The sequence below is a fragment of the Corapipo altera genome, unplaced genomic scaffold (genome assembly GCF_003945725.1).
Source record: "Corapipo altera isolate COAL_440 unplaced genomic scaffold, ASM394572v1 2b, whole genome shotgun sequence".
Taxonomy (NCBI): Eukaryota; Metazoa; Chordata; class Aves; order Passeriformes; family Pipridae; genus Corapipo; species Corapipo altera.
In genome coordinates, this window is record NW_020884874.1 from 20,495,407 (window position 1) to 20,505,679 (window position 10,273).

General features: G+C 40.6%; 1 protein-coding gene across 1 annotated transcript in view; it reads right to left on the minus strand.

Moving 5' to 3' along the window:
- The window catches only part of HBS1L (HBS1 like translational GTPase), a 60,357-nt gene extending 53,700 nt beyond the window's left edge, over window positions 1-6,657 (minus strand). Inside the window, exons 1-3 of the mRNA XM_027669269.1 lie at window positions 6,507-6,657; window positions 3,820-3,885; window positions 1,725-1,862 (exon numbers count right to left, since the gene is read on the minus strand). Coding sequence (XP_027525070.1) covers window positions 1,725-1,862; window positions 3,820-3,885; window positions 6,507-6,549 — 247 coding nt within the window. The 5' untranslated portion in view covers window positions 6,550-6,657. The remainder of the gene's footprint in view (window positions 1-1,724; window positions 1,863-3,819; window positions 3,886-6,506) is intronic.
- Window positions 6,658-10,273: the final 3,616 nt, after the last annotated feature.

Below are 10,273 nucleotides of genomic sequence, written 5' to 3' on the forward strand. Positions count from 1 at the left end.
GAAGTAAAACAGCATTTTTGAGGTCCCCAGGGCTTAACAACTGAAAACTCTGGATCAACATGCCAGGTTTCAAACCACCTGCAATCTCTGTCTTTTCTAAAAGGCAAAGATTTTTGGCTGATAAAATCAATTTTCTTTGGAGCGTATTTTTGCAATTAGCCTTGACTAAGATACTTGCTGCACAACAAAAGACTGAAAATTCACCAGTCTGCCATTCACTGGAAGTAGGGTGCTGATCAGCCACACAAACATAAAAGAATAGAAGAAAATCTTCCTGCATATCCCAGTTTCTGCCAGTTCAGGTTTTAGAAAACAGGAACTGAAGAAGAAGAAGACAACTACATATTTTTTACTTGAACACCTCCTGAAAGATTTTTAAAAAACTTTGCTACAGGAATCCAACACCACAGAATTCCAACCTCCTCATGGTTACTTAAATTAGCACCTTCTACCTGTAATTCAAATAGCAAGTCAATGTTGCCCACACATTTGCCATGCCAAACAAGTATGGGCAGAGCTCGACATAATGGCTGGTTGCCATTTTACTATCTAACATTCAACAAGGACAATCTTTGCAGCCACATGACTGCATCAATAACTATTAATGGCCAGCACTGCACATTGTCTCAAACATAACAAGTCTTCTGAGACCGCTGCTGTTTTCACAGTGGAAATGGTTATTTTGAGGTTTCTTTTCCTCCTCTTTTTTAATCTGGACTGTTAGTTTCCTTCTTGTTCCAGTACCAGTTCTTGACCGATTAAGTCTGTCAAAAGCACTGTGAAAAGCTAGAGGACCATATGGTCTAGATCACCTGTCCCATTGCACTGGCTCGTTCTTTCAAATTGCCCTCTACAGCATTATTTCCTGCTATAAAAACAGGATACTCCCTAATGTACCATATGTAACCATATCTAAGCATTAGCATAACTTCTACCAAAGTAACTGACATGGAATCAAAACTGTTTCTGTTCTATCTATTGCTCTGAATTTTCTGCAACTTCTTTTAAGTACCAAATTTCAACGCACTTTACCTGAGCTTATCAACATTTTAAAAATAACCCTGATTATTTCCAAAACATTAAAAGCTATATTATCTATTAATACTTACAAAGAGACTTGTCAATCTTTTTCACAAAGCAAGTAATAAGCAATCAGGCAGCAAGTTTAAAAAACAAAATCAAGTATTTTTTACCTCACCACTTAGCTCAGAACTTAGCTTGTAATATGGAATTCATGGCTGCAAGACTGAATGAAAACAAAAGTCTTATGAATTCAAAACAAAGTAAAAAAGATTGTAGAGAATATTGGGTACTGTTTCAAGGAAATGAGATACTTTGAAAACCCCTCTAATGCTGCTAATTGCTATACTTCAGAATGCAAAACAAGCAAAAAATCATGTTACAAATACTCAGTATTCAAGAGTCAAGACTTGAGCAGTCAGTACAGCTGTTCTTATGTCTGAATTTCACATGAAATCTCATTATTTCTAGTAAAAAAGTAGGAACACGTTTCAGTGTATGCAACCAAGTAACAAGTAATTCACAAAAGGTAGTTAAAAATTTGAAGTCACCACTGAGGCTACATTCATGGAAGGTGTTGTTCTACCATAAGGTTTCAAAACTGCGAGCAGTGTTGATCAAGAAACATTAATTTAAGACTATTCTAGTAAATCCTTAATTCATATACGAGATTATTCTGATAGTTATTTATTTTCTATAATTACCTCTATCAACTTCAGTCAACTGATGACCGGATGTAAAATAATCAGCAGTATCATCAGTACCTTCATAGCCATATTCTTCTTCTAAAGGCTCAGCAAATGTGGCTGGTTTGTCTCGTCTGGAGTAGATAAATTGAGCTGCTGCATTAGATAAAAAATGAAGTATATAAAAAAAAAAGTCAAATTCTTTTTCCTTTAAAAACAAAACATATGTAAACGGAAAATAAGTTAGGAGACCGAATTGTTGCAGTGGTTTCAAGGGGGTGGTGGGACACTGCTGTATAATCACTACTATCTGAGAACCACACAGAGCATACAACAGCTCATACTAGAATATAAATAGAGTCATCATCACAGTGAAACTACAAACTGGTCAATATCCTTGTATCCATGTCATCCAACAATTCTGCAAAGTTCAGTATTGGAGCAAAAGAATATACTCATGGTTTGAAAAACAGTATTTTTTATACAAACTACCATCTGTGGCCTAATGTCTTCAGAACCTTACTCCAGAATTTTTTTTTTACCTTAGTTTCAAGTAAAAAAAAAGTCATCATGAAATTCACGTTGCTTTTACAGTATGTCACTGTCAAACTACTACTAAGACTTTCACAGAGTTGAACATATTCTTCCCTTCTTGGAATTTCATTAGAAATACAGCCCATGAGTTAAAATGTATAATCACACAAAACTTTAAACAAGTTGCTAAATCAGTTTCACTCTGATTTAGCAACACATTGAGGCATATATAGGTAAAACTCCTTGCTGAATAAGAGCCCCAGTCATTATACACTCTCAGAAATGTGCAAGGTATAATGTAAACAAATTGCCCTATGTTACGTAATATGCCCCCCAGCTCTGAAATACACACTGAAAGCATACATATATCCTGAAGTTAAGTAGTATAGCCTTAGAAACTGTTTCCCAAATGCACACATACTGTTTCATATTCAGTCACCAAAACTGAAGCAACTATTAAAAGATCATTAGACAATCTAGATCAGATTATTTTATAAATGAAGTTTACACACAAAGAGTTCTTAGGAAAATTACTGTGCACAGGTAGGAATTATTTTTGCAATTTATCAGTCTATACTTGAGCAAAAACTATAAATTACACATTTTCCTCACAAAATAAACAAGGTTGTTACTAATTCTTAGAGAATGACTGAAAAAATCTAGCAATTAAACTCAGAAATTGAATGCAAGACAATCTGTTGGGGAATGTGACTACAAATACAAAAATTACACACCTAGATTCCCTTATCTAAAATCCACAGCATGAAAGAGAAACAGACAAAGACTTAATTATTTCCAGTTCCTGTGACCAGAGGTCACACACTACATCACAGTCACAGTGGATTTAGATCCAGACTAGTTACCCACAGTAGCACAGCTTCATATCAACACCAGCTGTACTATTTCCAGGGCCTACTCAGCTCTAGAAGCACTGCCACCCAATCTAGGGAAACCTGAATTGATAACTTGCCAGAGACTTGACTGGAGAACACAACCTAATGGTTCTACAGGGGGGTTAAATTCCTCTTGGCTGAGCTGCTTCAATTACATCTTACCTGAGCACACAGTATCACTATTTTTAAACCTACTTTGCAACATTACAAATACTGGGAGGCTGGTTACCTCCACGTGACCTTGCATGGGAGGAGAAGCCACTGAGGATCAGCACTACATCCCACAATAAGACTCCTTGCCCCACATTTGCTCGAAGTTGTGTAAAAGACATCAACTACCAGGTGCAGAATCACAACTGTTAAGCCCACATAGATCATACCAACAATTTGAACAGATAGTAAATGTTTCATGATTATCAACACATTCCCACAGACCAGATTTCTCCATTACCAGGTATATTCTGACCATCTAAGATAATATAATATGCTTGTAAGAGTCAAGATGTAGCCAGTTGTCTAATGTGACTTCCAAAGATACAACACTAATACTACATAACTGACTTTAACAGGATTGTGGCTACTATGCACTTTTCAAAAGCATCACTAGCTTTTAAATATTGTTTTAATCAACAAATATCAGAGCAGGGATCAATGGACAATACTTAAATGTAATTATATGAACTAACCTGTTGAAGGAGAAATGCAATAATCATCTTCTACAGATTGGCCATATACATCATCATCTTCAAAATCTATAAGGCAAAAACAGCAAGATTCATGTGTGCACAATTTGCAAATAATATTATAACTCAAAGTTTACCTTTTGCACAAGGTTTTATGAAATTACGCATCTCCAGTATTTCAGAAGCGCAGTTAAGTTCTTCTTATTCATCTACGTAAGAATTTCTAAGTTACAACACTAGAATTTTGTTAGAATAATAAAATTTAACATTTAATACTCTATTCATTAGAAAAACTGAAAATTTTCAAGAGCTAGAATGCTTCACACCTCCTCCTTCAGCATCCCCTTTGGAAGGATGCCCTCCGACCAAATCCAGCTTTCTACAGCTACACAAATCTTTACCCACAGCACTTCTCTTGATAATTCTGCTTCACCTCTCAGTCTTAACCACAGATAGTTCAATTACAATCTCTACTCCAAAAACTCAGGATCAGCATTTCTACTCACTTCCTATGTATTTCTCACCTTTCTTCTCACTTTATCCTCATGCTCATCCACCTTTCAAATGAGGTTCAGCAAGGGAAAAAAACCAATTCACAATTCCCTTTGAATATGCAAAATTTTTTCAAGCAAAAAGCAAGAATCTTACAGTTACTTAAACATAATCATATACTCTTCTCATTAAAAAAAAGGCATCGAGAAGCACAAAGAGAAAGAAAGTTTTGCCCCGTACCCCCAAAAAGTAATCCTAGTATCATGTAAATCTTGAAAATAAATTTGTAATTTTCACCAAGTAATAATGAAATACACAAAAAAAGTAATAAACTATTGTTAAAGATCCTATTGCATACATTTCGCAGTTTCACAAGTAATACATATTGTTTATTGTTTTAAAAGACTTACAGACCACAGCATGCACTGACCATAAAAATAATTATTTAAAAATGACAGAAATTACAGAGAACAGAGTAGAAGCCACTCAAGCATTCCAGCTGTATCACCAACATACTCACAGATATCACATTCAGTTATGACCACAATAACTCAAAAACAAGAGGAAAAAAATGGAACACGGTCAAATAAAGGCCACAAAATCTAGGGCCTCAGAAGTCTTCCTATGAAAGGAAACCAAAAAATACTGTAAATATTTACTTTAGAAATGAGATACTTAATTGGGCCAGATAAAGCATTACAGAATCATAAGTGGCATAAAAAGAACATATGGCATTAAAATAAAGCAACAAAGAAGACACGAAATCTACTTCATTTGGGCCATAAATGATTGTATGTGACTACAGAAGCAGTAAATTGTGCAAGGATAAGACCTGCCACGTAATCCAACAGTAATGTTTCCAACAGCAATTGCAACTTAATGGCTACAGCAAATTACTGTCCATCTCAACAACCTCGTTAAAAGATTCTAATAAGTGTGTGAACAATTAAATGAATTCTATGAGCTGGGCACTCAACTTCACAGATGCCACAGTCTGAGCTGAAATCAACATTTCAACCAATCTGTGATGAAAAAAAACCTCCAAAGGATGAAAAATCAAGCAGTAAAATTCCCAATGCAGCCCAAGAGCTTCCCTATATTAGCTAAATTTACATAAACAAAACCTGCAAGGTGGGACATACAGATGTCACAGTTCATATGAATTTACATGACTTGCACAAAAATTCCAAGATCACAGTGTAAAACGGAATTTGTGCACCTCTAATACATACATACTGTGTGTCTGTTCACTCAACGGCAAAAGACTAGGAGCAGGCAAAAGCATTTCTAGTATTTTTTAAATAATCTGACAAAGTGAGGCAACAAAATTGCTGCTCTCTTAACAAAGGATTCTGTAAAATACCAGTATCAACTGGAAACGTGTCCATTTTTCCACAGCCCACGTCAACAGCAAAAAAAACTTTGAGAAAAAAAGAAGTGTAATTAACCGTTTGCCTAAGCTAATGGGCAAGGGCACAAAGAAAGCTACAGTAGTGCAATTAAGAGTCAAGTTCTTACAGAACTAGTTCATTCCATGCAAGTTTAAGTATAGCAGGACAGGTGTCTGAAAAAGAAGTCGAGCCTTAAATGCGCAATTTCATCTTTAAGAATTACTTTTCTTCCGCAGGTAACAGCTGTTGCCTCTTATTATGGCTGAACATCAGCAACGATTTGCTTGCATTAGGCCGTGAACACAACTTTTAAGTTTTACAAGACTAAAGGTGGGTGGGTTAAACTGTACTGAGGCTTATTTTCAAGTCACTGCCGCTCCTGAAAAACAGAGTCAACTTGGGCATCTCAAGTTGATGCAGGGGGGACCCAGCTGTGGCTTGGTCGCACTTTGGAAGCTCGGGCACCGGGAGGAGGCCCTGAATGTCAGTGGCAGCGCGGCCACGTGTGCCCGACCCTCCGCTCAGGCGGGAAGCGGGCCGGGAACGGGGCGGGGAGAGGCCTCGCACGGAGCCCCGTCCAACCCCCGCCGAGGGGAGGTAAGGGGGCGGCTTTTCCCCTCCCACCGCCCCTGACAGCCCCCCGGGCCCTCCCCTACCCCCGTGCCGGCCCTGCCACACCGTCCTGCCCGCGGCCACCAGGACGGGCGGCCTGGCCGGGAGTAGGGGCCGGGGAAAGGGAGCAAGAACGGACCAGCAGCTGGGGCGGCCCCGCAGCTCTGCCGCCAGCCTGCTCGCTATAACCGCTACCTTCGTCGTAGTTGTAGCCGCGGACGTTCCTGTGCCGCGACATGACGGCGGCGGCGGCCTCGCTGTCCCGCCCGCGGTGGCGCTGGCGCTGCGGGCCTAGGGCGCCATGTTGGTGTCCGGCGAGGCCCGGCGGAATCCCCCCTGCGCAGGCGCGCCGGGCACCTTTCCGCCAGCGTTCGCCACCGCGCATGCGTCTCTCGCGTGATGCGGTAGTGGGGAGCGGCTCGCGCTCCGTCCTCGCGCCGGGCGGATGCGCGCGGGGGGCGGTGAGGGAGGGACCACCCGCTCCCGGGCAAACGGTAGATTATCCTTCCTGGAGGAGTTAAAGTTACGGCTGGACGTGGCATTTAGTGCTGTGGTCTAGTTTTCAAGGTGGAGAGCAGTCAAAGTTTGGGCTCGATGAGCTCGGAGATCTTTTCCAACTTAAATAAATGATGCAGTGATTCCTAAGGCTGCGGGTTACTCTGTGCGTGGGGGTACACGTTAGGTTTATGGGCTAAAGACAAGTGCTCTGTAGTGGCACAGCACAGTGTCGTGCAAAGACGCTAGACCTGAGCTCAGTGAGAGATTGCCAAGCTAGTCTGTCATTCTGCTTGTGATACTTTCCCTCTGACTGGTATAGCTCCACAAAGCTAGCCAGTATGTTTGGCTTCAGAAAGATGTGTTGTACACAAAAACCCACTTATTGGTCAGCACTGTGCTAAATTCTTTATCTCATCTACACTTTCTGAAAGCTTCTCTCGAGTACTTCACTGTGACTTTTCTCTTGAGTCCCCTTATTCTCATCTCTCTTCAGCCATGTTTTTCCCTAGACTGTTCTGCTTTCCAGTGCATGCTTCCAGTCACCATCGTCTCAGATTTACCAGCGTTGATCTCTGCTCATAGCCAGCCCACCCACTTACACATGAAGCTGCCTTGCCAAAGGTCTCTGCAGTAGCCTCTGGCGCTGCTGTGCTCAGCCCATCGAAGAGCAGGCTCAGCCTGGGGTAGCCACCAGTGCTCCTCACCTGCCCACAGCAGGGAAGCGCTCCATGCCACAGCCGACATGGAATGCTGACATCCAGCCTCCCACCCACTACCAGCAGCATGAGGCTGCCTGCAGTTGGGTGCACCTCACCACCACATTGTTGTTCACGCCTCTAACTCAACACAAGATAAATGGCCTTGCCAAAACTGATATCTTTCTGACAAGCATAGAATCATCAGGGCTGGAAGAGACCTTCAAAATCATCCAGTCCAACTGTCAACCCAGCACTACACTGTAACCACTAAACCATATCACCCAGATGCAGATGCCTCTTAAACACCTCCAGGGATGGTGACTCCACCACCTCCCTGGGCAACCTATTCCAATGCCTGACCACCCTAACTGCGAAAAAGTTTTTTCTAGTATCTAATCTGAATCTTCCATGTCTCAGCTTAAGGCCATTTCCTCTTGTTCGCTCACTGCAGGCACAGTAGAAGAGACCAGCCTTTACATCACTACAAGCTCCTTTCAGGTAGTTGTGGAGAGTGATGAGGTCCCCCCTGAACCTTCACTTCTTGAGAGTAAACAAACTTAGCTCCTTCAGCCATTCCTCATGAAATACGTTCTCTAGTCCTTTCATGAGCCTTCTTGCCCTTCGCTAGACACACTCCAACACCTGGCTAACTACACCAAGAACTGATGACCAAGAACCCAAAATAAACTAACATACAATAGCAAGCAGCATTGCAAGATGTGCCAAGCTATATGCTAAAAGCAAGAGGTTGAAAATTCATCCCTAATAAGAAGGATGATTTCAGGTTTACTCAGCAGTCTCTGGCCTCTCCAAACAAACTAGTAACATAGAGTCCATCTGTGGTAGATGTCTGTGTGGTGACTTAAGTGAATTACAGGGAAAAACTAGACATAATATGCCCATTTTCTATCAATGACAGGTTTGATTCAAGCCAGAAATGGGAAGTGTGCATGTGCACACATATAAGGAAGTGTTTTTAAGCTTATGCAAAACAGTTGCATCATTAAAATCATGGGAGCATTCTGGATTGGCCTAAATTCACTAAGGGTATGCTCATTTAAATACACTCAAAATAATGTGTCTATATTTGTACACCACCATGGGAGCAGAGCTTTAAAGTCTTTGAAATTAACTACAAGGTTTTTTCAATTCTGGAACTGAATCATCGCTAATTGATCTGGCTTGTTGGTGACAAATAGCTATTACAATCCAGTGACTGACTAGTGGCCCGGATTAAATAAACTGCTGTAGGTAAATGCAAGCTGTAGTAATTAGCATTACCTTTGGTAGTGTTAAGAAGCAAAATGTCAAAACATTAGGCCCCATGGAGGCCTTGATCTGACTTCACTGGCATATTACTGTGGCACCATCTAATGCCAAGTTTCATCCTCCGAGTTCAGTTGCAGTGCCAAGGGATTAGATAATCAAGGAATGTCCCTGCGGCTACTCCTCTTGTTGGGTTAGAGAGAGAAGAGCAAGCAGACAAGACTTTAAGCCTTGGCCAGAGAGGGAGTTGGGAGAGAGATTCCAGTTCACATAACCTCCAGCTCTGTAAGAATCTGCTTCTATACCTGCCAGCCAAGTTGTTCCCCAGGTACCTGCATTCATCTACATGCTCAGGAGCTGTTATGCAGACAATCCCATTAATGTTTCTCAAGTGACATGTCTTCATCTTTGAGACTTTTAATAATTTATTTACCATCTTTTTATCTGGTCTTGACAATACCAGAAATCCAGCCTTCTCCAGCCACCTGCATGCCCCAGGTGTCCTCTGATACCCCACCACACAGCCACACATCCCTACAAACACACATACCATGGTTTTGTAACTGCCACCTAACTATTGTCTCGTCCTGGCCCACATGCCAAAACTGTCACTATCTATGACTCCACATCCTTCCTGGTCACCACTAGAGTCAGGGTGTGTTAACCATAAGCTAAAGTTTGTGTTCATATACAAATTGTATGTAAAGCTGCAGATCATTTCCTTATGTTATTTGCATATTTCTAACTAATTTGTACGGAGCAGCACATGCAGCTACGCAGGCTTAGGTTCTATATAATATCTTTCATATGGTGCTAAGATTAAAATAGAACCAGAAACAAAGATTTCTATTTAATACCAGTGTCCTGTTGACCTTTAGTGACCCAAATATTCTCTACAGCAGAGGTTTGATAGTGCTGATCCTTATCAGTCCCAATCTGTTGATATGAGTCAAAGGTACAAAAGTGAGGAATTGCTATCATACATTATGATTTAATATTACACAGCCAGGGGAGCACACTTCTAAGTTCAAAACCTGATTCTGGAATGTATTCAAAACTGGAAAATAAGTAATAGTTGTAAAAATATAAAGATCATCACTATATAGTCTTTCCATGGCATTAACAGTGAACTTGAAAGGTTGCTATTTTCCTTCATTTCAAGTGTAGTAGGTTATATCATATGAGACCTAAGGAAAGAAACTCCAAAGACAACAATTTCATACAGAAGCACAATTATTTCATATTACAGTACTATCTTCAAAGAGTCATAAATACACTGTGATCATTCCTTACCTTTCCTTAATTATGAGACCTATGTTAATGTTTTATGGAAGGTGTTCAAGCAATAATGAGCTTTAGTCCTCAAGCCCTAGATATACCTCAGTTAGTGTTACTTGTATGTGAATGCAAGGTTCATGAAAGGTATTCATCTGATAGCAAAGCAATCTATAGCTAATTATTATTTCTTCAGCAACAATTAAAACACCATCAGAGAACCTG